The following is a 24,451-nucleotide window of genomic DNA, read 5'->3' on the forward strand; positions in this document are numbered from 1 at the left end:
GTAGTAAGCAACGTTCTGACACAGTGTTTTCTTCTCACATGATAGTAGGGTTATGAAGTAGCTTTTTAAGACCCAGCCAGTTTTCCTTTTATAGCAGCCTATTTATATACTCCAAATTCAGTCACAGCTTCCAGTGTACTGTACTGATTATGATAGTGCTCATTTCCTCATTCTGAATTGCACATGCATTTCTTTTCTCATTTTCTATTCTCTCCTTGTTAGATGTATTAGCCTTACATTACCTTCACCCCGTTGCTTAGCCTCTTCCTCGGTTCCCTTTCTAGGGGCATTTATCTCATTGACTAAGTAATCAAAAGTCAAGTTAGTGTACTTTAATAAAATAAACATTTTAAGAAAAGCTTTCCATCTTTGTTCATTTTTAAATACATAAATAGATTCAACACAGTATTTGGGCAGTGGTTCAGTATCACTCAAGTTAAAACATCCTCCTCCACTTCAGACCATGAAAAACAACACTTCTTAAAACTCACTATCCTTTCTACAGTACCATTTACTTACAGTGCTACTGAGTGCCTAATGGCCACTGCTCCTTTTTTGCTTAGAGCATATATTACCAAGTTCACTGAACTGTAAATCATTTGAAGACTGAAATCCAATTTAAAGTCTTCCCATTTTCACTAGATGTGTTGTGTAGCAAACTTTTAGATACTAACAGTGCTTCTAAATTCACAACGCGCTTAGTCCAAAACTCCTGAAGTTAATATTTTTCCACTTGGATTGTTAATGTTTGCTAAAACCCGAAACATTCTTCAGCTGACTAAAAGCTTCACATCCTTAGAACGTAAAATCTAAATATAAATGTGGTGGGCGTATGTGGATCTTTTCTCTCTGAGGAGGCTCTGTTACGAATTTCCAATGTTTTACGCCACCACCAAGCCTCCGCTAAGCCGTGACACCTGTTCAGAATTTTCAGCTTCTTAACCCCTTATTACACTTCCGATCATCCCCAGCAGAAGTGCAGGAAGTGGAACAGAGTACTGTTGTCCCAGGTCTGCTGTATTAATTCTCAACAGCTCCTCTGTGTCTTTCAGTATTTCACATTAATAGCCACCTTAAGGACAACTAACTAAACAGAAGGATTTGCTTCCCATAACTGATGCCAGTAGATGCTCTGGTTATCAAGCAGGGCCTGGAAAGAAAATCTACAAACTCCATAGAAGGAACATTAAAGATAATACTCTTCATAGTAAATATTATTACTGATAATAATAAATGGCCTAATTCCAAAACAAAACAGCAAACTCTGATGTACTGCAGCTTTTCAGTAACTTTATGCTAAATGCATTCATCATTCACATTAATAATGATCCCTGTTCTTCGTTTTGATATATTTAGCAAACATTAAGCAGTGAACAATGCTAGTAAGCAAAAATTCTTTTAGCATCAGCATGTAGCCACGCTTTCTAACATTTCTGCTAAAACTCAACCATAAGGATATCTCTAGTTAAGTCAGTATACTCTGTTGAGACAGAATGCCTCCATAAGAAAATGTGTTTCAAAAGACTCTTTTTCATTACAAACCACAGACATGACTCAGATTAATCACAATAAGAATTCTGACCTGATTTATTCACACAAATCAATCCAAATTCATTTTAGATCCAAAACATATATTACAAGGATACTAGTACATTTTTCCAGGTACTAAAGAATCTTGTATAAATGTATTTGTTCAAGTGCTTCTCTGTCAACATCCTTTTCCATATACACATCATAGTTTAGCTGCATCTCTTCGACCCATTGACTGAGCTGTATATTTGTCTGAAACAATGAAAACAGACCCTTAAATCAACACAATGTTGAGAAACGTAGCAGAATTTTCAAGGTCAGCACAACATTAAGAAGGCAAGACATAACAAGAAAGATTAGTCATTCTAAATTATGTGGCAATAATAAATTAATTTCTGGGAATGCCATTTAACTTAAATAGGAGAGAATAAAGATAACTTTTTTAAAGTATCTCAGTCAACAGTCTAGACATTTTGCTAGCATGTTACAGCTGCTTCTCCGTATGCATTTGCTAACTGTACCATGGAAGAATCACAGGTACTTTCTTGTTCTACACCCAGGGAGTATTGTATTAAGGCTACAAAGTGCTTCTCAGTTGCTGTGTAACTACTGCCTGCTCCAAGAAAAGGTCAAATGACACCATTGCTGTTCCTGCGGCTGAGGATCCATTTCACCCATCAGCATACAGGCAACCAGTGATTCAATTTCTCTAAAGCAGACTACTGTGGTGAGCAAGACACTTTATAAATAACCTTGTCATGTATGATCAGCATTTTGTTTCCTTGCTAAAGTCAGACCACATAATTTGTCAAGGCATCATACACGTAACAACTGTAATCTACCAACGACCTATGGCAGAGTGGACAGAGAACAGAAGTGGATAACTAACTAACTAACCGACTAGTCCATCAGAAGTGGTTACTACTCAGGGAACAGCAGCAGCCATGCTGGGCATTCAACGTAAGTTGCACTGTTGTCGTGTTTGTTTCCAACTGCAATTTAAAGCTATGTCACTGATCCAAGATACCTGATGGTAATCACTTGGCTAGCTGGGAGACCACATCTCTTCCTAATCTGTACTTCTAACAGCTCATACTGGCATATTTTGAGTCATTTTCTATGCTGACAGCAGGTCAGAAGAACAGACTACCCTCAGGGATGGTCCTTCTTTAATATGTCACTTTCTCCCACTGGCTTAAAACAGTTTGTCATGTTTCAAGGCAATGTGCAAATGTAGAGCTAAACGGAGAAAACATTTAAAGGTTTTGCCTCTAGAAGTTTATAAATACATTTGTACTTCTGAGGTTCTACCCCTATATTTGGAAGAAGTCTGATGGAAGTGGGTATGATTATCACAAAACTTACTCACATCATAATATGGCTTTGCTAACATTTTGTGGTTTTGTTTAACCTCACAGCTAAGGTATTGTTAACAATACACACGATAATACAATGATTCATGCAACCTATTGATATAGGCAGGGATTTCCATTTTACTGGTGGAAATAAATAGAGAACAGGAAGACGTGTTGGTGGTCAACCCAGAAATCCACAGTCCTACATCTTTTAATCTATGCAGAGAATGACATACCCTTCCTCACAGCAATACTGGCAAGCAGCTAACCTCAACTACAGAACTGCCACTTTCGTAGAAAATGACAAAATGTGTTGGCTAAAACTGTCTGAGGGAACTTACCTGGAGCTTCGAAAGTGATTCTTTAAGGCTCGGAACCGTCACTAACAAGGACCCTCTTTTCCTTACATTACAAGCAATAAATTCCCAAGCTCTGAAACATATTGAAAAGTAGGTCACTGATTTTTAGGAAAAAAATGATATTTGATATAAAATAAATCTAACACTTTTACAGTTTAGTGGCCAGAGGTAGAATAAGCTTAAAGACTTGCTATACGTGCTTATTAGTCACTATTAATATCTAAGCAAGTATCTTTGTATTAACAAAGTCAAGCTTCATATTAAAAACAGAGGGAATACATGGTCTTACAGTGTTACATTTTGTAACTTTTAAACTCTGATACATACATGCATGTCATTCTGTACTGTCAACACCTTCACTGTGGACTAGAATTAAACACTGACATTTGGTCCTTTTGAACTTTTGAAGAAAATCCAGTCTCTTCAGCGCACTGCTTTATTAAGCTTAACAACAAGCTGCTCTTTACATACATACTTTGCAGTCGTGACAAAATGCTTCTCTTAAGACATAAGCAATTGAAGTATTTAAATATAGCCCCCAGCATTTCTTTTTTTCTGATTTTGCAAGTCAGATCATTTCTCACAGCACAGCAACTCAGACTAAAAAGAATTAATTTCCAGCATTCTTCAAACATCATTTGTCTTCATGGTACTAATGCACATCTATCCCTGAGTTCTTGAAGAATCAAATGAATTCTCGGTCATGTGCCTGGAAACAAATCTTCTGGCAATTTGAAACACCCACCACCCTTCACTCATCTACTCTGTGCCTCTCTGGTTAACATCACTGCTGGTATCAACGGCAGCAGGACAAGCCTTAGCTGAAACTGCTAGCGAATGTCAGACTGTTGGCTGGGATGGCAGAGACACAGGCACCCTTTCTTTTTGACTGCCCATTCTAAAGGCACAGTATCTTTGGACAGTAAAGTTATTTACATTTTAAACTGATACTGTTGGATTAGCAAAAGCTGATCTTGTGAGTGTCTTGTACCTGAAAGAGAAGAACCTTAGCCACGCATTTGTTTGCTATCACATCCTTATGAAGATATATTAGAAATACCATTAATAACCATATTTTGCAGTGCATCTGTATTAAAGCTCTGACATCCATGAGTCAGTGATCTGTTCTCTCTCTGAAGATTAAGCTTTATACTGATAAGAGTAATTTCAGATCCTTTAACAGCAAGATACTACTTTAACAGATCAGTGCAAGGTTTGGGTAAACAAGGCAGCAGTGTTTAGGGGGGTTAATAATAAACAACTGTCTTAACACCTTAGAAGGTAGTATAACAATCAAGTATAGGCAGTTTAAAACAATTTCCTTATGTAATTTATGTATGTGACTTCAAAAGGCACAACCTTAAGGTTTACCATAACTCACAAGGTTATACACACCTTGCCAAAGAAATAGATAACTTGTTTGGACACATAGCTTACCTGGCCTGTTCCTGTCTGTCAAGAAAATATTCAAAGACATTATTCATTACAACAACATCAGCTTTCTGAAGAAGTGAAGCCTGAGTACAGATGTCTGCATGAACCACCTGAAAGAGAAAAATTTCACGAGGCATAAATTAATTTAAGAGAGAAATACAGCCTTTGAGTACCCATGAAGCCTGTCAACCTAATAGAGCACCTGCTACCACCATTTTGAACCAGTCACAAAACTTGGTGTTTCACTGGCTTCATATAGATAAAACTGAAGTAAACACCCAGAATAAGCTTTAAAAAAATGAAAAAATAAAAATCAGATTTATCTCCTCTAATTAAAATACTTGATGTGTTACATTAAGTGAAATAAACTACATCTGACTTTTGGTCTAGAACATTGTGCACTATAAAAGAGATAGGTAAGTGAAACGGAATAGCCATTTTATCACAAATGCTCATCGTTTTCAGGAAAGGAGTAAGCTAGCTAAAGCTTTTTTGAGGATATTAAAATGCATCTCACAGGCTCAGTGAGTTACTAAAGGATTACAGCTAGAAATGACACTACAAACCCAGTTCTGACAGCTGAATTCTCAGGACATATATCGGGACTGGGAATTCTGGAAAGGCAGGATGCTCAGTGGTACTGGAGGACAGCAAGTGCCTTACTTTACTAAACAACTTCCTCCCCAGTCAGCATAGGAGCTGGTCTGATTTCATCTACCTTCACCTACCAAAAAGGATATTAGCACATCATGTCGTTTTCAAACAGGTGAGATTATAGTGACAGGAGAACATGGATGTTCATTAATACTCTGACAAGATGTGTTTGATTTTCTCTTAAACATGGAGACATGCGTCACATCCCAAATGTGAGGAGAAACGTAAATTGGAACATCTTTTGAAGGAATGAGCAAGAGAAAACCAATCTGAGTATTACTTGCATTCCACAAATTTTTTGGAAAGTGCATTCCCATATGTTAAGAATGGACAGAAAACCTGAACAACTTTTCTTTCCTATGTGACCTATTACTAGGTTGTGCTGGGAATATACTAACTTGATGTATTCAACATTTCACATTTTGTCAAATCCTTCCAATATTGGACAGATGTAAAAAGGAATTCTTAATTCTGACAGGAAAGCTGAATGTTAGTATAGAACATTAAAAACACTTACCTGCTGACAAATGTTTTGCCCACTTAGCAGTGTATCAATACTTGGAAGGTAAATTATGTATTCCTCCTCGCAATGAACATGCAAAGCATGCTGTTCTGATTGAGAGAGGAACCAACCGTGCAACTTGTAAGGGTTCAAGGGCAGAAAAGATGATGAATTGCCACAGTTTATGACTGGTTCAGGCTATCAGAATGCATTATATGCAATTGCAATTATAGCCAAATACTTCAATATCAGTAATAAAGGAAACAAAACTCTACTGTTCATAAAAAATCAGGCATCACAGCATTTCATCTTTGAGAGCTATCAGTAAAACAGACAGCTATATCTCCTAAAACACATTACCATGGCAAGTTGTTCATCACTGCCTGTAGTGAGTGGGAAGGAAGCAACTGTGTTCTTGTACCTTACCCAGAACTGCCAGGTTAGTGTTTGAAGGTTCTATCTCACTGGGAAATAGGGGCAGTTTAGTTGTCAGAATGACTGGTTAACTGTCTGCTTTCACCTCTAGTGTGTGGACATCTGAACTATTTATCCACTAGATCGTGAATGTTAGAGCTTTTTAGCCAATCTAACAATTAAGATTGGCGACAATTTATCTTAAAACAGTGCACTGCAAACTACAGCAGTACAGGAGCTGATTAAGAAGTAGTTTAAGCATTCAGGCAGCAGAAAGAAGACAGACCACTCAGGCCACCATCAGCAGTCCTGGCTGTCAACTCATGTTCTCTGCATAATGCCACTGCTACCTGTAGATTAAAATGAAAGGCTGTAAACTGGGGTAGTAGAGATATCATGGATACAGGCTTGACTGCTGCCCTGTTACCTAGGCAACAGCCTCCTGCAGTGGGGCAAGATAGACAGCTAGGGGCAAAAGATGTCTCAGCTAGATCTGCCAGAACTCATGGATCAGAACCCAGACTGACCTAGACTTAAGTGGGATTTGGATCACTGTTTCTAAGGCTAAGGAAACATTTTACTTTATGGTCTTATTTTCAAGGGGCAAAAATAACAAAACCACAGGATTTCTGTACAAAAAACCTGAGCAGCAGTCCTTTAATCCAAACACAAGTGACTGGGGGACTGCTCCACCAGTGGACTTCTTGCAGCATAAGAATCATGATCAGCACTAAATTTTCTTAATGCCCTACTGATGGCAGTCCTAATACTGTAAACCTCAATTCATAAAGATGCTAAAACTGCTTGGGAAACTGGACATATGTTGATGTTTTCTTCACCTGAATAACATTTAAACCTTAATTTAAAATTAGTCTGCATTTACAGAGTAGGCAATCATGCTGACTGAAGTAACCCATTTTTCCCAAACACATCCTCATTCCTATTGGGGACTGTGGGGACACATAAGCATGTGTGGCTGTGCCATGAGCCAGACCCAGGTATTGCTCCAACCAAAACACTGCTTTTTTTTCTGGGTTCTTTTTCAGGACCAGTTCCCTGACCCACTTGGCTGCGTGCTGGCGTAACAGAGGAGGCAGCAACTGATTTTAAAACTGCCCTGTTGCCCAGTGGAATACACACCAAGACTTTCATGACTACAGGCAATTTCTGAATTGAGGTCTCAAATTTCCTTAGATCTGTTGAACTGTTTAATTTCCTCCCAGCATCTAAGTGTTTGCTCAAATGGCAAAAGATGCTGAGCAACTTTCTATGTACTTTAATTGACCAAATGTTGACCAAAGAAACACAAGGTTCACTTAAGGGATTTAGCCACTGAAGATACCATTCTACTCTGCTGTCCTTTGGGAACATGCTGTAATAAAAATTCACAATATCTTGAAAAAACAATTGTTATTTAAGAAGGGTCTCTTTAAAAATTTTCAAATTTGTGTCATAAATCAACAGGATTCTGACTATTTTTCAAGCTGCTGTGTACCTCTAGAGAGGATTCATTTGGGGGTGAAATAAAAATCTAAGATCGAAATGTTCAAAGAAGTGTGATAACAGGAGTCACATGACTAAATCAGCATCTAATGATACTCAAATAGCTAAGTCCTCAGGCACTGCTTTGAAAATGTATTCTTATCTTTATGCTCTGAAATTAATACTTCAGCAGAATTCCAAGGTGTGAAGGAAAAACAAAAAGGCTTATAATATAGAATATACAAGGCTGAAAAGTATGCATATAGATCACCAGCTCCACTGAATTAACAGAGTTCCTAAATGCCCTTTCAGTCTCATCACGTAATGGTATTAGGGAAATGGTTCTCATAATGATATCATATTCTTTGAAACCAATTTTGTTTGTGCAAGGTACACAAGCACTAACATTCCAAGGAAATACCAGTAGCCATAAGTCCTTTAGGTGTTCTTAGATGCAAATCTGCAAATCCTACTAACAGCTTTCTGCTAAAATTAATGAAACACAGACATTTACTTTTGTTATTCATGACAGAAACACTTTATACACTCAGTTTCACCGAGTGGTAGTAATGTCATTGATTTCACTGGGAGAAACAGCTAAGATGTATCTGTTTTGTGTGAGCCAGTAGGTAAGCCCATTCAGAAAAAGGCTAAGTCACTCAACAGGTTCTCATATTTTGTCAATTTCTCTCCGTCTCTCTGAGATTTTTTATCTAATGCACAGCCTTTATTTAGGACCAAAACAAGCAAAAGGAAAAACTTCTTCTCAGAATGTGCATTTACCAGCCACTCACATAAACAGGATACTTAGTACACAGTGGTTAAAAATACATACACTAAACCATATATTTAGTTACCTTTATTCTGTCAATGAACTGGTATTTTGTAATCATTGTTTCTTGCAACTGGCAAAAGTCTGCATTCATTTCTACTCCACACAGTTGGGCTGCTGAGCTATAAAGATAACCCTATGTTAGGAAAAGGAAATTTAGTAACTGTGATGCCTTTAAAACGAGTTCAGAAATTTCAATTAAAATGGAAAAAGTAGAATACAGGTTAAGATTAAGAAAGCATTTTTAAACAGCAAGTTGAGAAATGTCTTTTAGTGGATGTGACATGTTTTTCAGAGCTAAGTCCCTGATTTGGCAATTCCCACTTACGTCTCACGAGTTTTATTAAGAGATCCAAAATGACACGTCAAAATAAAAAGGAAAGCTCCAACTTCACTTCAATTGCAAAACAGATGGGAAATGGTCTAAGAAGGAAAAAAGCAGTACAAACCAAGTTACAAAAATAGTGTGAAAGGAAAAGACTCTGCACATTTTTGTTTCTTGGGAGAATGGAAGAAGAAAATAGCAAGTGAAGTAACAAAAACCCACAATATACACATAGGCAAAGTGAGTGAAAATGGACAGCAACGTATCAATGGGATATTTTGGTACAGAGTCTTTGTCAGCACCTTTAAGTGTTGTATTACTGCTATTTTCAGGTGCTTCATAGAGGTACATATGAGAAAAGATAAATTATCCCTCAATAATAAGCCTAAAATAATGGTTCAGTTTGGACTGAGATTTTGGAAAGTTGTTGGAGATGTCAGGAAAAAAAACCCAACACAACACCAAAAAACAGAGTCTACAGGGCCCTAATGAAGAGATTGCATTAAGTGCCATTGCCTCCACTGAACACCATAATTACACTTTGCCAACAATGGCAAACAAAAAATGCTAAAGTTACAGAATATTTGAGATAACTATGTACTACAATCTAACTATTAATGTTTTCTGAAACCGTTCAATCAGAGAGCAGAAAAGCAACCTGTGAAGGTGAAGTCACTCCTCCTCCAATACAAGCCAAGAATGTGATTAAAAAGGAGAACGCTTTTTTAAAAAATGTTTCCCTTGCTTTAGTGGAGATCATCTTCCCACTATAACAACACAAGCATTTAAGTACTTCAAAACAAATTCAGGCTAGCAAAAGTGTTACCATTTAAGGACCCAATGCTGCAAATAGTTACAAAGGGGAGTAACTTTCCTCATTTGAGTAGTCCCAAAATTAGATTATTCAGATGAGTAAAATTACATGCTCAAGTGTTTCCAAGATTGAGCCCTAAACAGCCATTGACTTTTGTAAGAAAGTCGTAATGTGTGTTTTGCATTGCTGTTGGCCATATGTTGCACCAGTCATGCCAAAAGCAATCAAAATTGCACTCAAGTTTCTCGATGAAGGATTTTATGTGCATTTAAAAACGCAGAGCAGGACAATATGTTTTTGGAGACAAATTCATATCAAAGTCTTCCTTTGTATAATTTAACAGTTTGTCAGCTTCATAAAAAAATTTAACATAACTAATCTATATATAGACATGGTCAAGACATAGAGGACAAACTTATGAAGGAGACAGAGCAGGAACTAGGAAAAGAGCAGCATGTGTGACAGCAATATGCTACTCTGTTGGACAACAGACTTTTCCTCTCCATAAGCAAGATCATTTGAATTCCCTCTTGTGAGGAACAGAACAAGAACTGAAATTTCTAGTAAACAGCACCTTATACTGTTCAGAGAGTCAAATCAGAGGTGCCTCTCAGAATGACCCGTCCAAGATGAAGTAAAGAGAGTAGGCAGTCAGGAAAAAGGGAAAATGTTTGTCACAGTAATAAAATATGAATTCCTGTGCTGGAAGTTACCGCAAATAGCACTGCACCAAGCCTGGAGCCAACGTCAACCACTACCTTTCCTGTCAGGTCAGGCAGTACATGTTGATAAAGAAACTTCAGTTCCATGAGGGAAAAGGAATGCGAAATAAACTCTGGGAAATAAGAACAAAACAAAGGTGTTGGGTGGGCAGTACTAACTACTGTGTTATTAACCAATGAAATATTAATCTGAAGAGTTATCATCACTGAAAACCTATATGGCTTCCTGCCTGAACTAGTGTTGGGGACCCTGGAAAACCAGGATTTGCAGACTGAAGGTAGCCTACCACGCATTCTGTCCTGAGTCTGGGGATTACTTCCCTTACATGGAGAATTTTGAAATCCTTCATGAAACTGAATAAACTTTTTCTGACATATATTATACAAAACAAAGTAATTTGGAATTGTTTAAGTGAAAAAGGAAACATGGTACCTAAGGCTTAATACAATTCATGCAAATCTTTTTATGGGGAGACATATTAATAACTTTTCAACTCCAAGGTTTTAAGTCAGAGAATGTTCTCCATATAAACCATTTCTCCTTCAATGCCTGTGCTATACTGGCAACAGCCATTATACAACTGGTCTGTACCACACTACACATAAGCTTTAAGATAGATGGTGCTTTCTACTGCTTTTCAGCAAGCAAGAGGGGACTGAGGATACTGCATGGACTCCTACAGTATTGTCTTCCTCTTGCATCTTCCTTTTCAGTGGTACAGTGGCCTCTTCTGTGCCCAGTATCTGTGGGCAATTAGTGTCACTCATACACTGCAAATTATTTCAACTTACGTGTGTAGGAGTCTCCTTCCAGTGGCTATGGGAAATAATTCTGGCCTGTGTATTGCACCAGTCTGGACTAAGTCCTCCATCAGCTGGATGTTGTGTTGTCCAGCTGAGTCACTGCACGAACCAGTTTAGTTAAACTGAATTTGTTTCTCATGTTCCCAAAAGAGCACTTACCTAAAGATGCAGTCTTGTATGAGCCACACTCTGTGCAGTAGCTCCTACTCATTTTCCCCTCCTCACACAATGAATCAACAAAATCATCATCATAAAGGAATGCATCAACATGAATCATGGGCAGTGGATGCTGGTGTATCTGAGAAGAGGAACAAAACCTAAGAAAGGCATAATCAAGTCTCCTCATTTCACTTACACTGTTACACAGTTAATTGTCCCACCATCCTACCTTTCCCCAAATCCCTGAGATCCAAGTTCTTTCCTATTCAAAAGTTATAAATCAAAAGTAAACTACAGAAATCCTGCATGTAATCTGCATCATCAAATTCCACTGAAATAACCAGTAAGTGGAAGTTGACAAAGGAAAGCAAGCTGATTTTGACTGTTGAGTAGGAGACCTGCTGCGAATTTTGTCTCCTTAGTGCTTGCTTGGCTACAGAAGAGGTACAAGGTAAAGGAAGCTTTTTCTCTTCCACTTTAATGAAGAGAATGTAACTTACATTTAGGAAAAAGGGCAATTTTGCTTCTCAGCTTCAACTATCTGAATATCTTCATCTTCATGCCTTATGCCTCAATCTAGAAACACCCCTGATTATTAACACGGGTGTCATTTTCAATCAAAAGCATACCAGTTGGGATGCTTGCATTCTCATCATTTCAAGGGGTATAATCTTCATCCTCCTACTCCTCTTTCCTCCCTCTCCCAGGCTCACTGCATGTGGCCAATCCACTTTTCCCATTTAAGAGCCACAAACCACTCTTCTGGGAAATGCATTAACTTTCCACCTATACTGACAGCCCAAGTAGAAAAGGTGCTCTCCCCTCCCACAGGACTCGCAGCCCACCTCTTTCCAAACCATCAGAATCTGAAAAGAGCTGGAATCATTTCTGGGCTGCCCACATTATGGCAACAGTGAAACACTGGCCCTGTATTTCTGTTTTCTTTAAGGGGGCTGTTAGAGTCTATTATGGAGCTAGCACTAAAGAATCACTGTGACAAGTTCCATACCACACAGAATGAAAGCTATGCCAAGTAACTTATGATGAAAGTATTAAGAACTATGAAGCAACTTTCCTGGAGTCACACAATCATGCAGCAACACACCTAGGAACCAAACTGAGATTTCCTATACCTCGATCCAGTGCTCATCCTCTATTATGAACTACTGCTAAAACTGAGATCACCACAGTCCCCGAATAAATTATGTGGTTCAGCAAAAGACCATAAGAAGTAGCTTACTTTCTGAACAGCTTGATGTTCTGAATTAAACATTGCCTCGATGGGTAAACGATTCCGCAAATCTTCAGCGATATTTTTGAGCACAACATCATTGTTACTCACCACAAGCTCATCAAAGTCATCTATAAATCAAGACAAACAAAAACCCCTCAACAATCATATGTAGATCATGTGGACTAAGTGATGACCAGTACAATACAGTTGCGAGACATAAACAATACCAGATGGATAAGGCATTTATTTGAAAAGCATTTTCAGCCTTTGTTAGTTTTTCCAGCCAATGACAGATTTGGATTGTAACAACTTTGCCACTTAAAATAAACACAGCGCTTTTTTGAAATCTCAAATTATTTTCATATTTATAAACTTATAACTCACATATGATAGTCTGGGCTGCCACCAAAGTGATACTGTTTCAGCTTAAGATATAAAAACATCAAAGATGTTTTTGAACTATTGGAGAAATTACAAAACTCATACTTGCCTGAATGCAAGCTGCTTTTTTTTTTTTTTAATACAAGTTTCTTTTTATACATACCATCTTTCTAATAAAGTGGTTACAAAAAAATCAGGGATAATGCACAGTTCAACAGTTCAGCTTACAATACATTTTACATGACTTAAACCACCAAAATATTTCAAGTGTGAAAGAAAATAGGAATAGATGTGAAACAGTACGTTTTTGCAAAGCCATCCTGTAAAATCTTGCTATTTTCCCAGGATATCCCTGCATTACTTTAATCTTTAACGCCTTTTTTTTTTTTTTTTTTTTAAGACACCTAGAAAAAAGATCAAGAGGGAACCTTGGGAAGTCACCAGTACTTTCTTCTTCCAATGCTGAATCAATAATAAGTGTCACTACTTCTCCAAAGTATTCAAGAAAGATTGTTAATACTGGAGACTCTACAACCTCCCTTAGCACTCTATTCCAGTGCTTGCCTACACTTACTATTAGAAAGGAATACTTCTCTTAACCGATCTAGATTTCCTCTGCCAAAATTTAAACTCAGTACCCTCTGTCCCTCTCACAATGGAAATAGAAAAGTTTGTTCTTCTCCTGTATATAGCAACTTTTTACTTCTTTGAAGACTTATCATGTGTCCCATCAGTCATCTTTTCTAGAAGAAACCAGATCCACTTATCCAGCCCTTCCCTACATTTTTTCTAGGAATCTGATCATTCTCATCACTCCCCTTTGGTTCTTCTGGACTCTCTCATCCTCTATGACTTGCAGTATTGAGAACCAGACGCATCACTCCAGCTAAAGGTTTATTTGCACTAAGCAGACTTTTCACATCTGACAACCAATATCCTGCTTACACAGCCTAGTTTTATGTTAGAGTATGATGTTCCTAATTGATGTTCAGCACGGAATCTGCTGTATGCCTGTACTCCGGTTCCTCTTCTATTATGTTTTTCTCAAAATAAGGACTAGATGAAACTCCTTTTTGTCTGGACATCTCACTGCTCTGAGGACACTGAACTGGTTCTAAACAAAGGCACATCTCAGGTCAAAACTACATACCCATAAAAGAAACAAAACACACACCAAAAAGCAACCACCAACCCAATCCTGAAAAATATACCCAACACATCTACTGATTCTTGTCTAAAAATACACGTTTGTCCTCTCTTCCCCACCACTTCTGGTTTGTTTCTTGTTCTATTTAGACTGCCACCATGTTGGTCAGGGAGCACGACTTTTACAGACTGTGTATCACTCACCAAAAGAAGATCTGACAGCTTTTAGAAGTGTTTAAAAAACGTTAATGTTTGTTAGCATTGCTGTCCCAGGTGGGAACATTAGTATACACAAGTTTGATGGCAAGCAGGTTCAAAATAAACCTATAAAACATGCTGTAAGTTTCTCCATGCTAATATACTTAATCTTTCCTGTGGAACACAGGCAATGCTAGAAACAGTGGGAAAATTTAAGGCTAGTATAAGAAACGGAGACCAGCTACTTTTAACTATGAAATGCTTCTGAAATCTTTTTGCTTAAGCACTGTAGTGAGAACAGTATGATCAAAGAAACCCCCATTCACTAGTGCAAGACACTCTCAGAGTGTAAATGTAAATGGTTCTTTCAACACATCCCAAAACTGACTCCAACAGATAATTTGGAATCCCCCATAGTAAGCAGCAGAAACTTTAAATCATCTGGATTCCCTTAACGTGTATTTGGATTATTATTTATTAAATGTATAGCAGTGATGCTCCAAGGCCCTGAAAGGCACAATACCATTGGTAGTTGTTATACAACAGGAAGATAATTTGCCGTTCCAAAGAGCTCACAGTCAAGTTCTCCAGAATCTCAGCTCCTAATAAGATGCAGACTTTGCACTGAGGAGCACAGGATGGACAGACCAGCAGCTGCAACAGCAGCAGGATGAACAACACAACAGGTGCAATGCAGCAGCTCCAGCTTGTCAGCATTTTAATTTGAAACCTCTAATGAGCACCCATTTCCTGTTAACCTCACTTCCATCCAACAACTTGCAGATTTGTTATGAACATCCCAGCAGTGACTGATTTTTCTGATCAGCTCAGGGAAGGTTTCTATGGATGTGACACAGCACAGAAGAGATTATAGGAAGGGAAGGTGGAGAGATTTAACTGTTGCTTAACTAGGACCATCAGCACCACAACAGGCCCTCAGAGTGCAAAGGAGCCAGTTTGCTGAGGTGGATAACATCTCAGAAAGCAAGACAGAGAAAAATCGTGCTACAGACAGAATGATAGAGAGTAGAAAGCTGATATTACCAGCTGTACAGACCAGCGCCTGTGGGCAATAAGCCCCTACATCTGGCACATGCTTTAAAACAATACTATTACTATGCAAGAGAGCTCATCCAGCTGTTATACTGCCTGTTAAGAGTATCAAATTCATATATAGCGTTTAATGAAACGCAGGAAGTGTTCATAGACCACCAAGCCAGCCCCATCACACTGCAAATGCAGAACTTCAGCTCCCTTTCTCCCAGAGCTGGTGCATCAATAGGATCTGCTCCCTCATGGCCTGGGTGACCTTTTCTGACCAACACTAGCGGTGGACAGCTCTCTAGACTATTCACTGTCCCAGCTCTACAGTAGAGAAAGAGATATCTTCAGTGGGAGACAGGTAGCACACCCATCTTCCTCAAATCCAGAATACTCCTTCCCTGCCTTCAGTTCCATTTGAACAATGCTGTCACAACACTGACCACCTTACATGGTGCCCTCTCACATGGGGCTCTTCTTAGGAAACAAAGTATGACACACAAGAGTTCTTGTGAACGCTCTGTATGAAACAGGTCCTCAAGGAAAATCTTACAACACATACGCAGCTCAAACAAAAAACTGCTGAAAAACTAATACTGAAGAATAAATGATGAATGGAAATGCTCCTTCCCAACTATCAGTTAGTACTGTAAAGCATAAGCATGAAGGAACAAAAACCAGAGAAGGTTTGAAGATACTCCTTCCAAGATGACAAAATGGCAGCTTCAGGAAAAGCTGCACATGCAATGCTCTGCGCTTGCGCGTATAGTCTGTGACTGAACTCAGAGGTGGAGAGTTGTCTCATTCCTGTCAAAGCAAGAAACAGCAACAGCTACCACAATAACTCATTTACTTTTGCAGTATGTAAATATTTATAGATTGCCATCAAGTACAGAACACAGGTGCCAAATATGAAAATATGCATTTCTGCCTCTGCCAGTACAGTTTTATCAGCTCCACCCTTGTGTTTTAACAAATTGTTCGCTCTTGAGAATCTCAGTATCACCTTACAAGGGATCTTCAAAGAAGAAACAGAAATAGAAAACTATTTTTGGTATCATTTTAGTGCCTGTTATATATATATATATATATGAAATGAAGAGTGCGCAAGCCAACCCCTGTGTTCCTTGAACAGACAACTAACCAGGAAAGAACTGTACAGTTCATGAAATACTGTAAGATGAATCACAGTCATTTGTTTATGGAGGAAGTCTGAGTGCACAGTGTTTGTATTTTACTTCAAAAACCGGTTCCACTGGATCTACTCAACAGGCATTTATAAAATTTAACTAACACATTGCAAAAAGCCTAATTAACACCTCGGTGCTGCTCAGCCTTTCTATGGCAAATATAACACAAGCTAAGAAAACATCACAAAGCCTCACACCAAAGAGAGAGCACCGCTATACCATCATCTAAACATCCTGTCACTGTGAAATACATGACTGAAGACAAGCAATGTATGATTTCCAAATGACAACAGAAGATTACATGTCACGTGGAAAGAAAAGGATTTAGCAAAGGCAACCATAAGAGCAAGCACCTTATGGTATTCTAGATACATATTCAGGCTCACAGAAGTAAAAAAGCAAGTACTAACATCCATGGTACTTAATACAAGGTTAATTTTATCATTCACTGTGTTTTAATGATACTGAACAGGTCAAGGAGGATGTCTCACATCTCTAAAACCTTACCATCTCCTTTTCTGGCTAAATAATTTGAGATCTCTGACTTCAGTATATCAGCTTTTTCAGGAACTCTAAATACTATTTCTATCCCAAAGCATACTTAGCTATTGGTAGAAAGTAATCAACTTTTTCCAAAAGGAATATAACCAGAGCTTATTTTATTAGTTTTTTTAGGTCTTTTACATTCATAGATTGAAAGAAGATTCAAAGTTAAATTTTAAACGAGGTAAGTCACATACCTATTTTACAGTCACCAGTTTTCCACACCATTATTAAGTTTCTAACTTAGAACTAACAACTAACAACTTAGAAGTACTTAGTATTCTGGAAACCTCTCTTGCAGAAGTGCCATTTGTCACAACAAAGGAAATTAATGTCAATTCCCAAAGTTGGCAGTTCATCAAATTACAGGTAAGATCCCGGCTTAGTTTAACAAACAACAGAGTAGTAGAAAAGATTTTTGGTATGGCATAATTTTAATAAAGAAATACATTCCAGTTAATGTGGCTCTGCAACACGACTTTGATCTTTCTGACAGGATATTTTACTTGGATAAATCACTCCTACCAATTTGGATATGAAGACTTGCAGCAAATTGCTTTTTCACACACACACAAAAATTACATGCTATACTTGTTACATTGCAGAAACCCATGCTTTCATTATTTTAAACAGACTCCTTACACTTCGTTCCACCTGCAAGGACAATAGTACTGAAAGGAAACATTGAAGACCATTTCCTGTAAAAGAGTCAAGTTTTTTCTTATGCAACTTCCTATTCTTGTCTTGTGAAAATCATCATCTGATAATTTTACCTAGCAGGTCTGGGAACACAATAACGGCTAGATCATAAAGCACGTAACAGAAAAAGCTGGACAAACTTGGTCTGTTCATAAGAGTATGATGAGAAGTTTCTTCTTCATATGCAGAACACTACTAAAGCAGCACGTCCACCATTGTCCGGTTAAGTTAATTTTGTCAGACAACCCTCCCTTACTGCTTCATAAAAGCCTGAACAGCACTGACTGCCCTCAACTTTCAAGTCACAAGACTTAATCCTATGTCAGCCTCTTAAAAAGCTTTTTACTGGTTTGTTCCCAGTAAAAGTGAATCCACGAGGAAAAAAAAAAAAAGAAAAAACCCTCAATTATATGTTGTTTATACTTACTTAGAGGATTTGCAATGGTTTATTATTCAATGATTGTTTTGAGTAATACATCACTGTATGAACAATCAGCAATTCAGACCAGTACATCACTTTGAAATCTTAGCTTTATATTTAAATGTTTCTAATTAAATGCATAGAATTGAAAAAGTTTGTAAGATTGTTTTATTTTACTGTTACATGACTGAAAAGTATTTTAAAAGCTAGTATCAGAACAGCCAGTTTTAACTCTGCTAAATAAAATATCTTTTAATCTATTTTAGGCTCCACAACAGTACATGAAAAACCATCAAGGGTCTTTTTATTACCTTATCTGTGCTTCACTGACATGAACTGAAAGACAGGCTTTCGTAATCTGCATTAAAGTTCCAAGTACAACAAAAGCGTTCATTAGTTGCCAATAAGTAGAGTGGTTTGGTGACTTCAATCTCAAACTTGACATTAGGATTCCTGTATTTACTTGCTCCGATTCTTGTATCTCTGTTAAGGTATACAGATAGCTTAACCAGTTCTGCTTATCTTCTCCAGCACCGATTCTTACCAAATGCAACCTCTCCTGCTACTGAAAATTCTTAAGAGTTTGGGCATGGAGGAGCAAGAAGGTATATGACCATGCACACATTCATAGAGAAGCTACACATCAAATGCTGAGACCCAACTGAGGGGGATATTCAGGGGGGTTTCCCCAAGTGGTTTGAATTAGCTCTTGGGCTTCACCCAAGTTTTCTTAGCCAGAACTTCTGGAACGTGGTTATTGCAGAAGGATATTAAAGCATTAATCATCATATTATAAAAAAGTTCAGTTAAGACACCAAAGATTCCTGTTATTCTTTCCAACTCTTATTATTTCATTTTCTTTGAGATCTAACACTAACTCAAAAGAAAAGCTGGAATGCAAGTCACCGTGAAATGACGTACATTTCACTGCAGCGTGTGGGAAGAGCTGGCTGCTTGCTAAACAGCAAAGCAGTGTTGCTAAGCAGCTGCCTTAAAACAGTAATGTCTTTCTCCATCATACGTAAAGATTTGAAATTTCTAACATTTGCAATACCAAAAGAAAGTATGACTGGTTATTTTATTCTGTATTTGTACAAAGATGAAAATGAATAGTGTCCTGTGTACACTTAAATTCCTGTAATTACTAAGGAAGATTAGTCAGAAATCATTAGAGTGAGAACCTGTTCAATGTTCTCTCAGTTCCACATACATAAAGAGTCTTTACTTTAGATAACTTGCTTTTATTATAAGGTAACTTGGCTCTTCCATGGAAAAGTTTCTCAATATTCCATGCATACAGCATCAGTCAGAAAACACTAACCAAGTTAAATTAATAAATATGGCTGTCTTTGTGACAACACTAATCCTAAAGGGCAAACACCTTATGTAGGGCTTTACACTAAGGCTGCATGTACACTTCACTTGAGAGAGGCACGAGGGAGGAAAAAAAAATGACTATAGCTAACACTGGAATCATGCCCAGTCCTCCTCAGCTGGAAGTAAAACTATAAGCTCAACATCTTGACAGAAACAGGAATAGGACGGCAGTAGGAGGTGGGGGGGGAAACCCACACACCACAGAAAAACACCTTGTCTGTGAGAATGCCATTTTTGTTTCCATTTGTCCTATCCTTGTTTGCTTACAGTTTTTTCATGCAGATTATCCCCCCCTCAACCCTACAACTTTTTTTCTTTTGTTCATGAGAGGTTTTTTTCTTTCCTACATCTGTATTGCCAAAGACTAGGCTTTTATTTCTGTGCGGTACAGATATCTGGTAAGTTTTTAGCATCTCCCATAAAACTGTTTTCTCTCTGCATAGAGAAAACCCAATTTCCTTAGCTGTATTCAGGGTACAGCACCAGAAACCTCAGTACCAGTTACTCACTATCCTCTGTCCAATCAATATTAATTTTTACAGCACTATCCAGGTGTTATAATGGGCAGTATAATTACTCAAACACAACAATTCTGAGGGGAAAAAAAACCAAAAAAACACGTAAAAGTTACTGTCAGGATGCAGCCACAGAAGGAGCTCAGATAAACAATACCAAGAGAAGTGTCATCAAGAGAGTTGGTGTTTGGGACATCACCCAAAATATTTGCAGCTCTGGGGAAACTGCAAAAAGGGTAAAGGAATGTGATGTGCTGGACAAATGCTTCTGCTTCCTTACTGTTCAGTGCTGCAGGAAAATAAAACCAATAAGAGAGAGACATCTCTTTTACTCCAGTCCTTACTCAGGGTGAAGAAAAGGAAAACTGTAGATAAACCAAAAGGACACAGCCATGCAGAAAAATCAGTGTGGAAAAACATGAACAGGTTAATGGCCCAAAGAGGTAATGAAACATCTCTTAATTGGCTAACAATGAAACAATCTGTACTTACAGATAGGCACAAAGCTTTCTGATTCCCTCTCCCCTACCATATACCTACACATGTTAGAGGGGGACTCTGCAGCACCTCAAGATAGCACAAAAATTGGGCAATCAGTAATACTTTAACTTAAAATATCATAATCAACATATTCAGAAACTGGTAACTTTTACAAGCAGTAGCACAAGATCAAATTCTGTAGGCTCTAAATTTCCTCACAAATGTGGCAATCCAGAAAATAAAATTAGTCTAAGTCACACATTTCCCAAATGACACATCTGGGAACAAATATGGTTACCTGTAACTTTATACTGCATTGGCACTTTGTAAAATACAATCACAAAATGTAAGGGAAATGCCAAAGATGCAGATGTCCAAAGTACAACTTCATTTCTCAGAAAATAAATTAATGGCATCCAGCCAGTACATTAACAATAATTTTTTCTTCTGAAAAAGAGAAAATTAGTATACATTATTATCAGAGCATAAGGCTGTAAACAGAGACAATAAAATATCACCGATAGTGACTATAAGAATCCTAAAACAAAAAAGATTCTGATGATGGTCTGTTAAGGAGAATACTGAGATGAAATTATATTAATTACTTCAATGGCTTGATCCTGATTGCCTTATGTATCCTGTCTACTTTGTCCTTTCATTTGCAGTGTATGAGCTAAAAAGCCATTGAATGGCAACTACAAAACTAATTATGTTAGTTTTAAGATGATGTGGGTAGTGAGGCAGCAGCAATCAGCACTGATGCAAACAATGTAAAAATAGAAGGACACAGATTGCTCAGATGTACCAAGCACAAAGTAGTTCAGAATTTGGAAGCTGATCTACACTTTAGCTTGTATCGTAATTATGAAGAGTAAATATGAAGCAAGAACATAGATTTCCTTTCGCTGAAAGATTTAGGCATGGCTCTAGATCAGTAAAATTCAGAAAAAACATTTGAGAGATCATAATCTAATAAAGGCTAGGAACTGTGGCATACTCATCTTTCACAGAAACTATCTATTTATGAGAATTTTTGGAAGCTATAGCATAAAAGGCAAAATTTTAAAAGTTACTCATTGGCTAAGGATTTTTGCAAGTCTACAAAAACTATGTCATTGGCTAAAAATTCCTATGGTAGAGGTAAAGCACAATCATAGAATCAAAGTGGAGAAAACAGTATGTTTCCTAACTGAAAGAGTTCAGCGTTTTCAAGTTTCACAAGTTCCCCCTGTACTTAACTGTATTTGTAAAGGAGTCAGTAAGCTGAGAAAGCCATACATGCACACCACACAAACTCATGTAGCATAGAGGAAGCTGTAATGATTTACATTGTGAAAAAGCAATATGAATGATTGCATATGAAATTCAATGAGATTTTTAAATTAGAGCATAATGGATGGAAGAAAACCACTTCTAACAAGATTATTTACAGTAACCCAGTCACCATTTAGCAAGCAGAGCATGCTACTGTATCCAGACAAGGACTCAAAAAGGGATGAAATATTGCTTATAGCAGACTGCTCTACCATTATGTCTATACATACGTATGTGTAGACATATACATGTGTACATATATATGAGTATATATACACACAGACAGAACACAGTGTTTAGTTACAATTAACACTAACTACATCCATTGATCGTCAGCCTTCAAGTCTTGGGTCGCCTCATCTCTGCTCTACTCGTGAAGGCTGACTCACAGGCGCTCTGTAACATCTAGCAAAGAACTTGCTGGGACGGGAGGGCTGCATGCTGCCGTTGGAGGCTGAACCCTGCCCTCCCAGCTGGTCCTTCTCCCATGATGCCAGTGGAAAGCCTACAATGCCAGGGAAGGAATCTCTCCTGCCTCTCTCAACCCAAGTGGCCATGGGAGCTGCAAACCACAGGGCAACAGTGAGTTTGCATTCTAAGAACCTGGATAGCTGGACAACTAGGTGTCACAGCCAGTCTTTGTGCAACAGTCCCCATGCGTTTGCTTAGGAAGATGTTTCCATCCTTGTTCCATCCTAGAACAAAGGGCCTGAACAAGAAGAGTTAGCACAGCAGGGCACGCCTTAGTGAAGTAATCTATCGTATGACAATTTTTTTCCCACCCAACAAATGATCACCAGGAAGTAGGTTTACCATCCCTGCAGGCAACGATTAATAAACAGGACGGATGCTTATTGTCTGCTTCAGGCTGGATCACAGGGTTTGGGGGGGCCTTTGAGATTCTTAACCTGCAATGGCAAAACACAAATATACCCACAGACTAAGCAGAGTTTAGTCAGTTTAATCAACATGGCACTACGTGACTATGGCTTTAGCACAGTGCCTATATTCAGGTGTTCCATGCCATCTCTTTGTTCAGTTGCAAATTAACAGCTTGTGCGTTGTGAAATTATACTGAGGCACAAATAAGAAAGCAAACAGAAAACTACATTAACCTATGACATTAAGTGGGGAAAGCAGCGTTTGCAAATTAGCTCAAACCGCTCTTTTCAATCCTTTGAAAGGCTGCTGCGAACATGTGTGAAGCTGAACAAGTCTAACGTCTAAAAACCTGCAGCTATGCCAGGAGCAGAATACCTCCGTATGACCTCTGACGTTTCACGCCGTAGTTTAAGGTTACCACCCCCGCTGCCCGCCCCGCTCTTCTGCCGGGAGCGCCCGTCTCCGCAGCACAGGCGGCACAACCACCACGAGCCTGCGCCCCTGCCTCGGCACTCGCGACCCGAGCTCCGCCAGCCCGCCGACTGCGGCGGCCGAGGGACGCGGGCCGGGGCCAGCCCACAGCTTCAGGGACAGCAATCCCCGCTCAAGGCCGGAGAGGGCGGGCTGCGCCCGGCGGGCTGCCCACACCGCGCCTGCAGGCCTCCCCGCGCACCGCCACCCACGGCGGCTCTGCCGCCGGCCCCGCTCCCGCGCAGGCCCCTTGCCCCGGGGAGGACCCTCGCCCCGGGCGGGCGGCTCCATAACGGACGGCCTGGGGTGGGGGTTCCGCCGGCCGGTACCCGCCTAGGCGGGCCCCATCACCCCGGCCCGGGCACGGCTCCCCTCAGCCCGGCGACCGTTAACGAGCGCAGGCACTCGGCGCACAGCCCCGCGGCGGAGGGACACCATCCCCCTGCCCCCCCGCGCCTGGCGCGCCACCATCCCTGGGCCGCAGGCCGCCCGCCGGCCCGGCACCGGGAGGTGCATGCGGGGGGGTCGGGACGCGCCCGCCCGGTGCCAGCACCGTTACGGAACGGGGTAGCCAGGCCGCAGCGCCGGCAGCGTCTCACGCCGGTGGGGCGCGGTTCAGGCCCGCTACGCCCCCCGGGCCTTCCCCCGCGATCGGGACCTGCCCGCGGGGCCCCGCCAGCTGCCGGGCGGTGGCAGCGGCTCCCGGAGCGCAGCGCCCGGGCCGGGCTGCGCTTACTGGTGTTGCGCATCCAGTGCAGCAGGCGGGGCAGGTCGGCAGCGCACGTGCCCCGCACGGCGGCCAGCACCGCGCGCCGCGCCGCCTCCAGCTCCATCGCGCCGCCGCGGGGGGCGCCGCCGCCTGGCGGGGGCGGGGCCTGGCGCCGCGCCTGCGCGGACCGCGCGCCGCCCTCCACCACCCGCACGTGCCCCGGGCGCGGGGTGCCAGGGGAAGCCCCGCCCCCCGCGCATGCGGGAGGGCGCCACCGCCCCGAGGGTCTTCACGCATGCGCGCTCCGGCCGCCCCGAGCTGGCTCTCCGCGCATGCTCAGCCCGCGGGGCCGGCTGCTGGCACCGCGCCCGGGCCCGCCTCCCGCCCGGGTGCGCACGTCCGAGGGGAAGCCCTGCCTGCGGCCCCGCCGCCTGCCCTTAAGCCGGCGCGGCGCGGTTCGCGGC

General features: G+C 40.2%; 1 protein-coding gene across 2 annotated transcripts; it reads right to left on the reverse strand.

Moving 5' to 3' along the window:
- Positions 1-256: 256 nt before the first annotated feature.
- Positions 257-24,148, reverse strand: LOC141962162 (uncharacterized). Of its 2 annotated transcripts, none has more exons than XM_074909873.1 (8): positions 24,015-24,148; positions 12,627-12,748; positions 11,387-11,525; positions 10,460-10,536; positions 8,588-8,698; positions 4,682-4,788; positions 3,227-3,317; positions 257-1,782 (listed from the first exon to the last, which is right to left on the reverse strand). In XM_074909873.1, the coding sequence occupies exons 1-8, from the start codon at positions 24,109-24,111 to the stop codon at positions 1,666-1,668; spliced, it is 861 nt and encodes a 286-aa protein (XP_074765974.1). In that variant the 5' UTR covers positions 24,112-24,148; the 3' UTR covers positions 257-1,665. The 2 variants fall into 2 exon arrangements, with proteins under 2 accessions (XP_074765974.1, XP_074765973.1); XM_074909872.1 differs by having other exon boundaries at positions 10,415-10,536.
- Positions 24,149-24,451: the final 303 nt, after the last annotated feature.

This window comes from Athene noctua, chromosome 6 (genome assembly GCF_965140245.1).
Source record: "Athene noctua chromosome 6, bAthNoc1.hap1.1, whole genome shotgun sequence".
Classification (NCBI taxonomy): domain Eukaryota; kingdom Metazoa; phylum Chordata; class Aves; order Strigiformes; family Strigidae; genus Athene; species Athene noctua.